This window comes from Drosophila yakuba, chromosome X, assembly GCF_016746365.2.
Source record: "Drosophila yakuba strain Tai18E2 chromosome X, Prin_Dyak_Tai18E2_2.1, whole genome shotgun sequence".
Taxonomy (NCBI): domain Eukaryota; kingdom Metazoa; phylum Arthropoda; class Insecta; order Diptera; family Drosophilidae; genus Drosophila; species Drosophila yakuba.
In genome coordinates, this window is record NC_052526.2 from 1,656,580 (window position 1) to 1,672,359 (window position 15,780).

The window sequence follows — 15,780 nt, forward strand, 5'->3', positions numbered from 1 at the left end:
CTCATATCGCATGACTTGGTTAAATAATAATAGTTAGAGTTAATCAGGCATTATCTCCATAAGATGATGATTATCAGATGATTGACTTGTAAACCATTTGTTAAGCACTTCACTTACGAAACCTTACTCATATTGCAAAAATTTGTTTATTTTCAGGTGAGTAAAACCTCCTTATAACGACGAAACATAAGCATAAGTCATCACTATAACAAGTATCTACGAGTAAGTGCCACCATCCTTAAAGATATTGCCCACACAAGGTTTGCGACTTGAAATACTGGCCATAATATATATCTTAGGCAGAAGAGTAGAAAAAGGCCAAAACCACTCCGAGATTCATTTCGAAATTGCGCATTTGTGGCGAGTCTGGAATTCGAAACGAGCGCCATACATTTGCTTATATTCATAACAATATTAATATACAACTTGTTGCGTTTCGAAAACAATTAGCTCAAACTGCCATTTCGTATAAATTTGGGTCTGGCGCATAAATTAAATTGGTTTTATCCGAAAAAAAAAGTTTATTTATCATTTACTTAGGAGTTTGACATTACCAAGAAATTTGCTATCAAACCGGAGGTCTTATGAATAAGAACATTTGTTCCGATGGAATTGATATCTTATTATAGAAAACCAAGTACTTTGTGTTGATTTGTTCCTGGAACTTGTTTGATTTTGCTTTGCTGATTATTAAAGCGTTTCTTGACGAAGAATGGATGAATGAAAGTTTTGTAAGCCAAACAAAACTTCGATGTATTAATTCAGATTTTGGGGTTTTGCCCAAATGTTATTTTTCTCGGTGTATCAGAGAGGTCGTCAACACATCCGCCGGTGAGTTGGCAAGTGGAGGACCCTCAGAAAAAACATAAGGGGTGTCTCTAGTGAGCGGGGAACCAGGTTCAATGGCCAAACCCCAAAACACACAAACCAGAAGGCAGGAGGCAGAAAGCAATAAGCCAAAACTCACTTTAGCAGATGGGTGGCAAATGGAATCGAGACGACAGACAGACGACAACAGCCCCAAGTTCAATGTTGTATGCTATACGGCTGTACGGCGTCTATATAGTATATAGATCCGTGTGCATACCACATATATTAGGGGTTGTGCAAGGCCAGGCGGCACCCCGGAGTCATTAACATTGGCCGAGGTTCGGACAACAAATGATTCGTTGAACCCAAGGAACGGATAGAAAGTGCGAGAGGGAAGGGGTGGGGAGGTCCCCAGACGGAGTTGGCCAAGACAATTGGCTTTTTTCTGGAGTGATAAAACAACCCCTGGAAATTGCACCTCTGGATTGCACATAGTAATTTGCCAAGGACACGTGTTTTGTTTCTCAAACAAAGAGCCTGATATTTTATTCAGATAGGAATTATCGCAGTGGGTGTGGAAATTAAAGAAATGCGCTTTATAAATACCCTTGCGCAAACGAAAAAAATCAGTTTCCTTATTTAAGCTGGCTCAGTTAATGGCAATATATAACCAAGACTTCCTTTCAAGCTCCCTTAGACGTACATACAAACGTAAACTAACTAGTTTCCATTAGATTTAATGACTTCTAATGTGGTATAGCCGCTGTCACTCACCGCGCACACTTATCCATCAATAATTGAAGCGATTCCCGACGATGACATTGACAAACTTTTCTGGCTGACGTGGCCCAAAGCTTAGAGTTATTACATTAAGGGGTTGCTACGTATATTTGATAGGATCACCCAAAACCAAAACACAGCGGATCGAGCGCTTTTCCTAACCACGTCAATGGCAGTTTGCTGACGCAATTTGTGGAAAGTTCGTACTTACATATGTACATATGTATGTATGTGTCTGGAAGTAATAGTTTGGGTCGACATGGGGCAAACTGGTGGGTCGTGGAGATTCAATGAGTGGGTAAGGTTAGGTGCAGAAAACAAGTAAGGTACGTGCAGTAAGTGCAGTAGAATCGCAGTTTACTCGTACGTGTTTATTCGGGGCATTTGACCACCGATTCCCAACCCCCTTGCATTTGGCATACACAATTTCAATTTTATACACTTTTTGAACGGTGCAACAGCAAGGTATGCTTAGTCTTAAATTGCAATTGGTTCATCAATATGTTTGCTAAAAAATAGTCATTATAGTGAGGTTTGTTCTAAAAATATATTCATTTAATGCGGCAACTCAAACTAAAAATGCTGCAGGAGATTTAGCATCGTGCACAGCCGAACAGAAGTGGCTCACGTGCTTTTTCAGTCGCACAATGGAATAAGTCCCCAAAAATCGAAACTTTTATTAAAGCTAAAAGCTCTCCTTACCAAAAGCCTGGGCTTAAATATCTTTGTTGAAAAGCAATTTATATGGAGAAGTTAAAAATTTATAGTTATAGGACTTCCTATATAAATTGTAGAGGAAATATATTGGTTAAGTTCCCCTGCATTTTGCCCACTGTGCGATCGCGACCGCGTGCTTTTTTGTGAGAGAGAATGGGAGACAGCTCCACTTTCTACACTGGACGAAACGGCATGTGCATTGTCATAATTTATATTGGGTCATATTTGGAAATCAAGTTTGTAACCAACAGTGCGCATGATTAATATTTTTCAACATTTTCGGAAAACATGTTTAATTTTAAATGTTAATAAAAGTCGAAAATATGTTACGATGCTCTCAATTTCGAGTTAACATTAATTGCCACACGACTGCGAGTAGTGAGTGATTCATGTAATGAAGTGCAGTAGAGAGAGTGAGAGTGAGTAGAGAGAATTTCGCAATCGTGTTGAGCGAAATCCGAATCGCATGCCAAAAGACCCGTTTCTTGAGGTGTAAGACTTTTGGCGCTCTCTTCTCGTCGCTCTCATTTTTTTTTGGCGCCGACGTCGACGTCGTTCACTCGAATTTCGTTTCATTCATTTTCATTCGACGATTCACCGTCGCCGCACACGCAGAGCATTCGCTGCGCGCTCCGCCGACACAAATAAAAATAAATCAAACAAAGTGTTTTTCCCACGACGCGAGTTTTCCGCGGCGGTTTTTGGCCGATTTGACTTTTTGGATATTCACCCGTTTTACTGAGCTTTTCCGTTCGAGAGTTCAAGGCGTTCTTGCGTTCCTGGCCACCGATGCAAATCAATTACGCCAGATTTGCAGTGCAAAACAATGGCGTTATTTGTGCAACAACAATTACTAACACAACGGCAGCGGCAACAACAGCAAAATCAGCAAGAGCGAAAAAAACAACAACAAAGGCAAAGGAGCAGACAGCGCAGGACATTCAGTTAGTTCCCCGAAAGGATACGGCTCAACTGCTTGTGTGCAAAAAAAGCAAAAAAATTATACCCCTAAAAATTACAAACAAAAACTGAAAAAGTGCCCAAAATCTGATATAAATGAAGATACCACAGCGCATCTTGAACCGAATTAAGAAATCGCTACAGTTGCACCTGCGCAAAAGAATTGTCATCAAATCGCGATACCCGAACGCTATTCTATTTTCTAAGCTTTTTGTTTGAGTGAATTTCGAAAGTGTTAAAAGTTAAATATTCAAAAATATACAAATTGCAATTGCATACTTGAATAATTGATTAATTAAAACCATTGAACCCAAAAATGGAGCAAATAACGAACTACTTCGAGCACATGGATTACGTGTCCTTCGGCGTGGTGGCTCTGCCCTGCGTCGTCATCGCCGTCTACGGATTCCTGCAGGTGGCCAGCGGCCTGGCCAAGTGCAAAAGTAAGTCCCGAATGCCAGGTGTGGCTAACCTACACCACCTGACTCATAATCAAAAAGCGGCTCGCTGACTAAGCCAGCTGCCGCTGCCAGTGAGCCGTCGAGATGTGGCACGCAAATAACTCTTGGGTTGCGGAAAGGGATACTTTAGGTACTTAAGTCATCACGTTGAATTGTGAACCGAATTTAAGAGGATAATTTTGGGATTCTTGATACCCACACTGGGCATACGGAAGTATTTTATTGTTTCACAATTTGGCGACTGATTGATCGCTTAAGGGCATTGTTCATCGCAAGTGATACCAAATTAATTTCGCTATCTTTACGGTTTGTGGCTCGCTGTCATTGATCAAATTGCCGTGGACATTAAATGGCATTTAAACGATTTATCTAGATGTGACTGAGAAACAACGGGGTATTGTAAGTCACATCAATTGTGTCCAAGCGACCGCAAAGATTTTCCCACTTCACGGATCAATTAGCCGCAAAGTGTTGTAGAAGTACACTTCTCGAAACTGGAATCTAGATCTAGAATCTAGAACTCAACCTAATCCACTTTCGGCTGAGAAATGGAGCAGCATTGGCATTTCCAAAATATTCTCGCCTCTCGCATAATGCTTAATCATATTTGCCTTAAAGTATTTGAGCTAGAAACAGCTGCCGGGTCTTTCCCACACTCCGCAACTGACGTATGTACATATGTACTATACATCCAAAAAGCCGCAATCCAAAGCTTAAGCCGCTCGATGTGGGTTTATTAATAGCACCCGCTTTAAGTTGGGGCCGTTTGGGAATTCGGAATCGGGAAGCGGGAAACGGAAAGCGGGAAGTGGAAACCTATGGTGCTGCCTGACCTACCCCTCGCAGCTGAATGAGTGCCTGGAATGGTGGCGATAAGAACTTCACTTGCAATTAATCAGAGAGTTCCTGGGTGGGAAGTGACGGCGCAGTGGGAACTCGAAAGATATCGCCGCTCTGGACTTGGACAAGGAAGCGCAATCGAAATCAAGTTTTTGTGTCAATCTTGATATGATTTGGCTGGGTTTCTGGTTTCTTCGTTGCGAAAAGAGTCAGTGTTGTGTTTATAAACCCGATGTTTACATAATAATCGCCCGGTCCCAAACGCCCGCGAGCAACTTTCATTCGCCAAAACTAATTTGCATGGAGCTTGGTACGAAAATGACTTTAGGTTGCCTACTTTCTTTTCGGTTGAGAAAGGTCCGCCCTCGGCCATCTGCAATCGGAGATGTATATATATATATATATATATATATATATATATATGTAGCACATTTATACAATATATATACTATATACATATATTTAGTAAACATTTTCCTCTTACTCTGCTGCCGCTGCCTTCTTTCAATTTTATTTGACTTTTTCCCCAGCTATTTTCGGGGTTTCTTGCGAGTGTTTATTTCGCCTTGCTTTTGTTATTGCCGCCGCCCGCCTCCTCTGCAAATTGAGTTCATTTATTTTTACGTGTAGGCAGTAAACGAATTTCAATAAATTAGCAGAGATACGAACTGCAACGAGCCAAATTAATCAGTGGCCGAAAGGTGGCTGAAATCTTTTGAATCATCGCACTTTGGACGGATACTGGCACGGGATTTCTTATAATATATTATACATATGTACTTTAGAATGAATACTTCTGGAACGTTAATTTGAATATTTCGGTTTGAAGTGCAATCTTAAATATCTTTAATTCAATATAAGCTAAGCCACTTCAGCTAGTATCCAAGTTCAAGTGCAATGTCTTTTATCTTTATGAAGAACTTAAGTTATAGTAAATTTCGTCAAGAGACAACTGTTATTTCTTTTTATTTAATAGCTTGCTCGGATTTCTGGCGCATCAGACCAAATTTCTCGCGGAATTTGTTCTTATCAGCGGGGGACGTAATAATTTGTTAAGCTTTATGGGTGTTTTTTTTTCACCGCGGTAGTTGTTTAATATGTTTTTCAATTATTTTCTTTTGGGATGGGATAGGGAACCATGACATTCCATTCACATTTCCATTTGGTATGCATTATACAGCACCGTGCCCAATCACGTTGTGTGCTATATTTTTCGCGACTTGAGAATTTGAGAATTGGTTGCAGATTTGTGATTTCTGGACGAGACTCGAAAATCACGAAATCCCGCCGAGGCGTCATTTATAATTGTTTATTGTTTATACTATACATTTTGAATGCCAGATGTGGCGATTGAGAGCACGCCGCAATTTCAAATCAATCATTAGGCGATTAAAGACCACGATAAGGCTAGTTTTAGTGGCTGACAGATGTGTCTTCCTAGCAATTCGGCACTCAAGGAATCAGCTAAGATGTAGTTGAAATTAAATACCCGCTCAAGTCGCTACAAAAGCGTTAACTCTTTCTTAACAAGTGCATTTATCACAGTCCAGAGTCGTCATAGATCCAAAGTGAACCAATACAAATATCCCTTTAGGCTTTTATCTGCTTTCGAAAGCTTGCGAGCGAACCGAGCTTGCGTGGATTTCCCATAAGCGTGACAGCAGTTAATCTGCCCGAATTTGTTATACAACAATTTATGTTTATTAATCTATTAAATTGTGTCAGATGGTGTGCCGCCGCCTTTATATTTAACACACACTTTTACCACACCATTTGCGCGACAGAATTTCGGTATATTCGGAATATTCGGAATTTCGCATTTGGGCAGAGTGTCATCTGTCATCATATGATTTTGATTACGATTACGATTATGGTTCTGTGTGTGTATGCGTTTTCCCTTTACGCTCTTTACATAATGTTTTTGAACTCTTGTGCTAATTTGTGTTTTGAATCGAGATCACGAATGCGGCACGCCGTCTACGTGTGAAATGATTGAAGTATACGAGTTCGAGTTCAAGGGTCGTGACATAATAGGGTCCACACACAGCCGCAGCTAATTTGCATGCGGTCAAAAGTGAAAAGTCAAAGAAATTTGCTTTTGCTTTCTGTTTTTGTTTCTGCCATTCGAAGACCCAAGAAGACCAAGACGTGACATAAGAAAGGTCGTCGCAAAGACCGAGACCCCTGGAGTCGCTCTTCCATTTGCATTTCCATTTCCAGTTTCTTTTTTCTGGTGTCTGGTGATGGCCAAGTCCAAAGCCAAAGTTGGCCAAAGTGAAAGTTTTCGCCTCGCAGGTTTTTTGTTTTTGTATTTCATTTTTTCGGTCGAACTTCTTATTTAACAGCTTCGTTTTCACTTTGGCTTGTTGTGCTTAGCTGTTTATTTTTCTTGCCGGTTTCTTTTTCATCGGTTTTTGCTGTTTTCGATACGTGCGACAATCCAAAAATGAGTCGAAATGTTTTTGAAACTGATTTTGAAACCGCTGACTCACCCAGATACCGACTAAAATTTATGAAATCCCCATCCATCATAATTCCTTTGATTAATGCTTATACTAGCTGTCGTCGAGATTCCATATCTCTATTTTCAGGCGCTTTAATTAGGAGTGAACATTTATTTATCGTGATATTTATATTTTTCCAAATATCTGCGGACACGAATGTCGTACAATTCTGCCTCAATTCTTCCGCAATTTGGCTTTCATCGGCGAACTCAGAAGCTTTTGTTGGGAACAGCCGGCTGCAGAATCGTTGGCTGCTTGATACAGCCATTATGCAAGCCAGATTTCCTAATTAACTGTGACCGATCCGCCCAAGAAAACGCCAACAACTCGGCTCGAGCCTCCTCGGGTGATGCAAGCCAAATGGGATTTGGACACAGACATTTGTCAAGGGGCCCGTCAGTGGGCACAATCAATACAAAGTGTCATCCCCACGAAGAAGCAACTCAAATTGCCCGCTGCATTCCGGGTGCAAAGTGTTAACACTTTGCACATCGCAACGAAGTTAATTGACAGAGGCAACAATTGGTTGGTTGTCCAAATAGTAGGAAAAGCCCTCACTTCTCCCCCTTACTTACTAATTTGTATAAACACGACAGGGATAATTGTTTATTGATCCGATCAGTGATTCAATCAAAAGTAACTCAAATGCCCAAATTCCGTAAATTTTGTTTTCAAACATAAACAAAATGAAAAACACGTTGCTCTCTATCCCCCTGGGACTACGCACCTGATTTACATATAAACACATTTTATTTATGTATATAAATGAATTTATTTGGTGCGCGGTGAGAGGCGAACAGCGATCTCAGCATTTTATAAAGAAATCGTATTTCAAAGATATCGCACACAGAACTGGGCCTCTATAGTCTTACTTTTAAGGGGTGATTTACGCAGGAAGTGTTGGGCTTTTAGAATATATATGAGGTTATATCCAAATGGAACTGAACATGAGGTTATATCCAAATGGAACTGAACATAATGGAAATATTATGTCAATTATGTGATTATTGCATTATCGGATCAGCAGTCTTGGCGGTAGGGTTTCGCAGTATCAAAACAGATTTCTATGGGAATATACTAAATAAATAAATAATAATAATAAATACACACCCAGGCCTGTTGGTTTATCTAGCACAATTTATAGATAAAATCTATTCAATTGTTGATCTTAATTTAGAACAACGAGTGGGTTGTGTGATGCTGTGATTTCCTCTCTATAAACTTAGTGTTGGACCCATCACCGCCCCATCTATTTTCCCCGACTTCTGATCGCATTCCGCTCCAGTTTTCTTACCAAATTTGCACACAAATTTCCCACTTTCTCACCTTTAAACAATATTCATTTACTTTTATACATACTCGTACATATTGTACATACGTTTATTTAAAGCCTCGAATGACAAGCGTGACGAAACCTAAGAATAAAGCACGAAAACTGCAAAATGCAAAATGAATTAGTCAATTTGGACAGGGTGTGAGTTGTCATTAATGTTATGCAAACACTCGCACAACTATCTTATTAAATATATTATTTATTAGTCATAGTACATATCTCTTTTCGTAGTCAACTCTTTATTTATCCAAAACACTTGCGATACATTTATACAATACAATGCCTCAGAAGCCAAAGTAAACTATAGAAACGCAACTATAACTACAGTGATTTACCACAATTACTACCCACTTACTCGCTTTTCCATCGTGCCATTTAACTCTGCCCTCCAACTTTTTTCCTCGATTTTCCGTCTCTTTGGGCATTTGATTTGTGGGCCGTGGTGGTTTCACTGCCACAGAGTCTACAAAAGTCGGTGGTTCGGCCCTATGTGTCTGTATTTACCTGACTTCTCTTTTTTTATGTGCTCGTCGGCGCTATTTACTTATGTTTTTTACAAGTGCAATTGAGGTTACTTTCTATTTAAAATGAAATAAATAAGTACATGCATGCAAATGGAGGTTTGGGGCCAGCCAGGCGATCATTTTGGTTTCCTTCGTTTCTCCATTTCGTCGACAAGAAGTCTTGACCACAATATCTTTTGGCCACTTGCACGTCTTTTGGGTCACTGGAGGCATTTTGATTGTTCCCTGGAGATCGATTCTATTGCGTGTTGTTTGCCTTTTAATTGTATTAAATATTGTATTTATTTCTATGCATTGGAGGGGAAGCAATTTGCGTAATAGATACCTTTTGCGAATAGGAATTGCTATTGATTTTCTTAATTTGCGACAATGAGCTGTGCGAAAAATACTTTATAGACACGTAATGTAAAGCCACGAGCCACAAGCCACTTTTCCGTGGGAAACTCGACTTTCCACCGAGTCTCACACTCCGATGTGTTTGCAATGCCGCTTACTTAACATTTTGCCAATGTTTGGTCTATTTTCCACCAGTTTTGTGTTGGCTGCCTGCACAGCTGGCGACGTGCATCAAAATCAAAATTTGCCATCATTTCTCTAGCTGTCGTGCCCTTGTTCACTCAAGACATAGTATTAGTTAGTATTTTGGTTTTTTATTTATTTATTTATTTGCCCCCCTTTTTCAAAAGAAGGATGGTGCTGCTTACTGTTTGTGTTTTCGCTCTATCTCGTCTCGATTGGCTTGCTTTGCCTCTGTGTTTTGTATTTTCAATTTTGTATTTTGTATTTTCAATTTTGTATTTGTATGAATTGGGCACTGTGCGCGCCCATTTGTATTACTTTGATTACTTGGCTGGCTGGCTTTGAGTGAAATAATTCATCGAGTGGTGTGGTGGCTGTGCATTTGATGTGCGTGCTTAAAATAGTAATATTCCCCCAAAGAGCAATCGCAGCGATAACCATAACACCCACACCGTACGTCAGCAAAATCTTTATTATAAGAATAATAATAATAATAATAATAATAATAATAATAATAATAATAATGATTACCATAAATATCTGACTCTTTTCGTCGCGCTTTCTTTGTATGAATGAAGGTGAGAATCCGTCGCGTTTTCGCCCCCAAAAGAAAAATGCAAAACATAGCAAAACAAAATGCGAAAACATTTTGTCAAAAGTAATTTTTCAACGAGCGGCCAAACAAAATGCTCTGCACTGAGAACAATAATTTGCCATTCGTAATTCGCTATGATAAATTGGCTTTTATCAACGAATTTAGAATATCATAGCTGCACAGACAACAAATTCTGTTTGATAGTGGATTGCTTCGAGCACAACTATTTCGTTTTTATAGAAATACAAACTTTTCTCTCCGTGTAAGCATCGCCATCTCCTTCTCGCATGTTTGTGTGGGCCGTGAAACCACGAACAAGAGGAAGAGAGAGCCGTGGACGTCGAAAACAATTGCAAATTGTGATAAACTAGAGAAATAGGAAAATATGGGTCATCCTCAATAGATAGAAATCTGGTGAGCCACTTGTTCTTCGGTCTATTACTGCAATATTATACAGTAGGCTAAATAGCGTTTTGAGGCGTGGAAACTGGGAAAATGACCGGGGAAAACAATTACCAACTTACGCCAGGCGTAACGCCAAAAAAACGCGACCGACATACTGAATTCAGCACAGGAAAACTTGAAGATTAGAAATGCAAGTTCTTTTTATGAATAATCGTGTAAATCAAAAACCAATTTCTAGAACATGGAAAATGCGCTAATTTAATTGCATTCATCTTTCAAGTGTGCGCATTCATTCACGTTCGCATCTTTTCACAATTTTTGCAGCCGCAAATATAATTTTAATAAAGACAGCGCTTAATGAAGATGATTTGTTTTGACAAGTGTCAGGATTTTTTGGTTCACAATATTATTACGATACTTGGATTGTAGTTGCCTACGAGTTCTTGTTTTTTTTGTTATTATTGTTGTTCAGTTCAGCTCATTTCGAGTTGTCAAAAAAGTGTCAGAATCGCAGAATTGTGACAGCAAGCACGCGGACTCTCATCTTAAATGAACTCATCCCTCCAATTTTAATTTCGGGAAGCCAAGCACCAGCAAATAAATAAATAAATACGAGTCTGAGAAAATAAGTCGGAGAAAAAAAGCACATTTGGTTCAGCGAAATTAGTTGATTTGTTTGCGGCGTTCATGTATTTGAGTAAACAGCAAATTCCATAATGTTTTCAATTAATAATTCTATTTAAGATATGGCCACGCATTTATGTTATATTATTAAATATAAATAAGATACTTAACCCTAATAGCAGTGTTGAAGGGACTTTTTCGTTGATAAGCCAGCCTATCAGTTCCACTTTAGATTGTAAATAGACTGTAAATAGAGCAGTCATCATATTTTGAAGAAAGGAATCAAGGTGAATCAAGGTCTAAATATAAAAACAAAACATTACTTAAAGGAGGAAATGGGCAATGACGTGTCCCAGTTGTCTGAAATAAACTAAAGCCTTATTATTTTATATTGAAATACATTTGCTTCTGTTATTCTTTTGCTGCCCAAAAAGCGGAAACTGTTCTTTCCGCGAACTTTCTTCCGCTGCGGAAAGAGCATGAGCAATTACGGTGGCAACTGGTATCATGAGAATATAAAAAAAGCGAAAAGTCCATGAAATTTGTCAAGTTGATGCCACATTGCGCATACGCCATGTGCTCAATGTCGTCATCGAAAGCGATTTGTTTATCGATTTTCGAGCCAGCCCCCACACCCCATTACCAATCGTATTTATTGTGCGCCACACAGAACACTTAAATTCCTCGGAGGGGCGGCGGCGGTGGAAACTTATAATTATTTATTTTTGTTTATCGTAAACAAATTATTAATTGGAGCTTCAATAGGAAACGTATCAGCACAGCAGATGATGTGGAATAAAAGGAGCTGGCTTATCAGCAGTCAGCCATTTAAAAAACCGCATTGAACGCCAGCCATTGAACATCACGCTCCATCGCCACGATCTCTTCCTTCTTTTTGATGAGGCCAATCCCCAAAATAAAAACCAAGCAGCGGCACGTCCCCAGGTTGATAAGTTTTCCTGTTTTTTTTTGTTGGCACTGCCTTACATCAATCTAATTTACGCTTATGCGGCCACAATACGGAATGGCAAAAAGTTCTAGATGTGCGCGCTGGGGGCACGTAATTGAATGCGAATCACTTAATTTTCTATGGACTTCCATTCATTTTTATGGCCTGAGCGCAATTATACAATACATTAAGGCCGCATTTACATTTCCGGTCCCCCCGAAACGAAACATTGGTTATTACAAGAAGACACACACGACACGTGTGTCTTTTCAAACGCCGACTTCAAACCCCACAACTCATAACCCACAGCCCAAAACCCAAAATCCAAAAACCCTGAGCCCCAAACCCCATACCCCAAACTCCAAACCTAAACTGAAAGCCCGAAGGCCCCCGAGAAAAGTTCGTTAGCACCACCACCCCGCACGTAACCCCCAGTGGAGCAATTAAACCCATTAGGGAAACTCGTTTTCTGATTTTGCACTCGATTTTTCGGCTACTTTTCGTTTTCTCGTGGAGTTTGGAAAACTTTCATGCGAAGCTTCCTGAGTTGAGTACCCATGTGACGGACGGTATCTTTTTGTATCTTTATATATACAATGTATCTGTATCTGTATTTGTATTTGTATTGGCGCAGCACACACGCATGCGCAGAAGCGGCGTCGTCAACGGCTTAAGTTTGGGCTTTCAGCTGTTGCCATGGGCCCAGAAACAGACGCTTCCTTGCTGAAGAGCACATTCCTCGGAATACCCTTCGTTGGGCGAAGGGATTGCATGGCAATCGTGACCCAAAAATATCTAGTGTTTAGTGTCTAGAGTGCCTGAGGGAATTTTGAAATGACAAAATGTCTGTAAGACGCCATGTGAGATCTCTGCCTTTAAGTGGACAGAAGGGTATTTCGCGTTCGCCTTTCGCCGCGCCATGTTTCTTTTGAAGTTTCTCCCATTGTTCGGTTCGCTGTTATAGTCTTTCCTTAATGATCCGCTTTAGTTGGATCCCCTATGTACTATATTCGCTCCTATTGTCTCGTTTCCTTGCTCTTTTGCTTTCGCTGATATCTTTAATCGCTGTACATATGTATACCATGTGTGAAGATACATATGTATCTGCAAACTGTGTGCACATTCCGCGTTGGAATTCATTCAGCTTTGGCGCGCTACATTTTCCGAGTTTATATTAACTTGAATGAATATGAATGAATCGTATTTGTCGCCCTTCGATCATTATCACAGTGGCAGTGATGATGATGATGATCATGCTGATGATACAGATGATGCAGACGGTGAGTTCGGTGGCTACTAAAATAGAATGCATTTCCGTTTTGGCAAGGCGTCGATGAAAACAGAGAAAGAGTGGCGGCGGTACAGTGGGGCCTGGGGTGATTGCACACACGTGCCCACAACGATCTCAACGAACTTGTCGCATTTGTGCTTACAAAGCCTAAGCCTTTTTCAAAACTGGTTCTACGCAACAACATATCATCGTATCATCATTCCGATTTCAATTCTCATGCCGATTCATCGCAATTCAGTGCGCGGCGGCGACGACGGCTCCACACATAAATCACACGCCCTAATTGCCGACGAGCGAGGGGCGTGGCCGCAGGCGAATTTCACGATTTTGCATTCGGCAAATGAATATTACCAAGAACAACGCCAAATTACCCGCGTATTTCGGGCAGTTCACCCGCACTGCGCCGCCAGTGCGGCCAGTGCACTGGGAGAAATCGGAGGGGCCAACGGGAAGAGCAGCCTTGCAGCAGCAACTGATACCGATGGCAAGCCATGTCTTTTCTCGCAGTGTGGTGTGGGGTGGGTGGCGCTGGAAAGGCGGCAGGGCAGGCGGTACGCACATGGAGCGGCGCTAGGCACGAACTGGTACCTGTTTCGCAGAGTCGTCATTTTGACTGGCTTTTGCTCGTCTTGGGCTTTCAGATTTCGGTTTTCAGACTTCAGACTTTCTGACGGGCGGACTTTTTTGTTTTATTCGTCCATGTATAATTTTTACATTTTTCGGTTGTTGTTGGCGGTGGCTCGCAGCTGTGCGATTTGTGCGATCTGTGCAGTTGTTGGTTTTGGCAGTGCGGTTCATATTCGCCATAAGCGAATAATTGTCGAAATTCCAAGACTCATTTATGGTGGCCCAGTGAAAGCGAACCAGATGATGAACCTATCGTTGTGTGCTCGCCGGCTAAAAATACCGGCAAAAGTTCTTATTGAGTGTTAAAATTCACACGCAAACATGAAAGACTTCACGAACATAATGAAACTAATTTTGTTTTTGGGCAGAGCAGAAGAAAATTGCGAAATACGTGGAAAAACACAATTTCCCTTAACATATGTACATACATATCTAAAGGGGAATAAATTGCAAAATGCTTACAACAAACTATGATCCAAAGGAGTTGTGTGCCACTCGCACAGGAAAGATATTAGCCGGCTGCCTGAAGCTTTTTATTGTACATAAATCTTCAAACTGGATTCAAGCCGTCAACCGTGCGCACATCGATGAAATAGTTTTTATATGAAACTATGCGAATGTGTGGTGTGGATAGCTTGATTGGCCTACCCTATGTGTATACTGGTTCCGAAACTGAAAATGAAACCGAAACCAAACCCAAAACCGTCGAATTATGTGGAAAAGAGGTTTATTGGAAGTTCGGGGAAAAACTTTGGATCACATGGCCCGGTAGATTTCCGTTTTCTGAGCACCGGGCTCCTTGCCAGTTGACGTAGTGCTGTGGAATATTATTATCAACATGTTATCGGAACAGTTTAAGACACTTTCAAAACAAACTAAACATTTGCACAAAACAATCAAAATTTTTGCCGTTTGTTTCGCTTCGTTTTGTCTTTAGTGAAGCACACAACACCACCAAAACCAATTCGAATCGAGCTAAATTTTTCGAAAGCTTGGACAAGCGGAAAAGCGCAAAAACTGCATACTTTACCGAAACGGTTTTAACTCCAAGTTCGAGGGTCAAAGGTTGGCAGATAACAGATAACAGATAACATGGCGCCCCCACAACATAGCCAGTTGCGATTATTAATCAGCAGAATGTACATATGTAGATAAAAGTGGTCTAAGTTCTATAAAATACTATAAATTCCCTACACTTTGCCGTAGAACACAAGCCCTGTGTGGCAAAATCCCCAACCAATGGCATAGCTCATACGACCCCTTGGTACGCTTTATCTAAGTAGGAAGCGTGGGGGGCACGTGGTCGAAACCTGGTCGAAAGCTGGTCGAAACCTGGTCGAAAAGCCCCATAAAACATTTTTCGTCGTCACCGCCGCTGCCGCCGCCAGCGAAAGAGGCGGCAACAGAGATATAGAAAGAGACAGGGCGATAGAGGGGCCACAGAGCGATGAATGCGCTGTATTCCCGCTTTATCAGCGGATGATTCATTGTGTCGTCATCGAATTGTGAATTGCACGACTCTGTCTCTGGGGTTTTTCGCTGTGTTTTCTTGGCGCCCAGCTTTTGTTTATATCGCGAGCGTTCGCTAATCGCGCCATTTAGTTGGCTTTCAGCTGCAAGTGCAGGCGGTTAGCTAAGGTTCCCTACCAAGTTCAAATATTCCCACACACCTAAACATCGATCGCCGTTCACTGATTACCAATCACTGATTATCCAAACCCGAAACTAATTTAAACGCGTTTATGTCTGCAGCGGTGCGATGCATTTCTTTCTCGAAGATTTCCTGCAAGTACATCTACTTAAGATTTGTAAGTTTGGGTTACGTCATGTGAGATTTCTGA

At 40.8% G+C, this 15,780-nt stretch overlaps 1 protein-coding gene across 8 annotated transcripts in view; it reads left to right on the forward strand.

Annotated features, from left to right (window-relative positions):
* LOC6523955 overlaps positions 1–15,780 on the forward strand; it is a 79,863-nt gene that overhangs the window by 54,090 nt on the left and 9,993 nt on the right. Inside the window, exons 1-2 of one of the 8 annotated variants that reach the window (XM_015189909.2) lie at positions 14,777–15,004; positions 15,692–15,747. The exons of 4 other annotated variants lie outside the window; for them this stretch is intronic. In XM_015189909.2, coding sequence (XP_015045395.1) covers positions 15,699–15,747 — 49 coding nt within the window. In that variant the 5' untranslated portion in view covers positions 14,777–15,004; positions 15,692–15,698. Of the gene's footprint in view, positions 1–2,879; positions 3,711–14,776; positions 15,005–15,061; positions 15,079–15,691; positions 15,748–15,780 lie in introns of those variants that run through there. 3 more of the 8 variants (XM_002099791.4, XM_015189912.3, XM_015189914.3) reach the window with 3 other exon arrangements.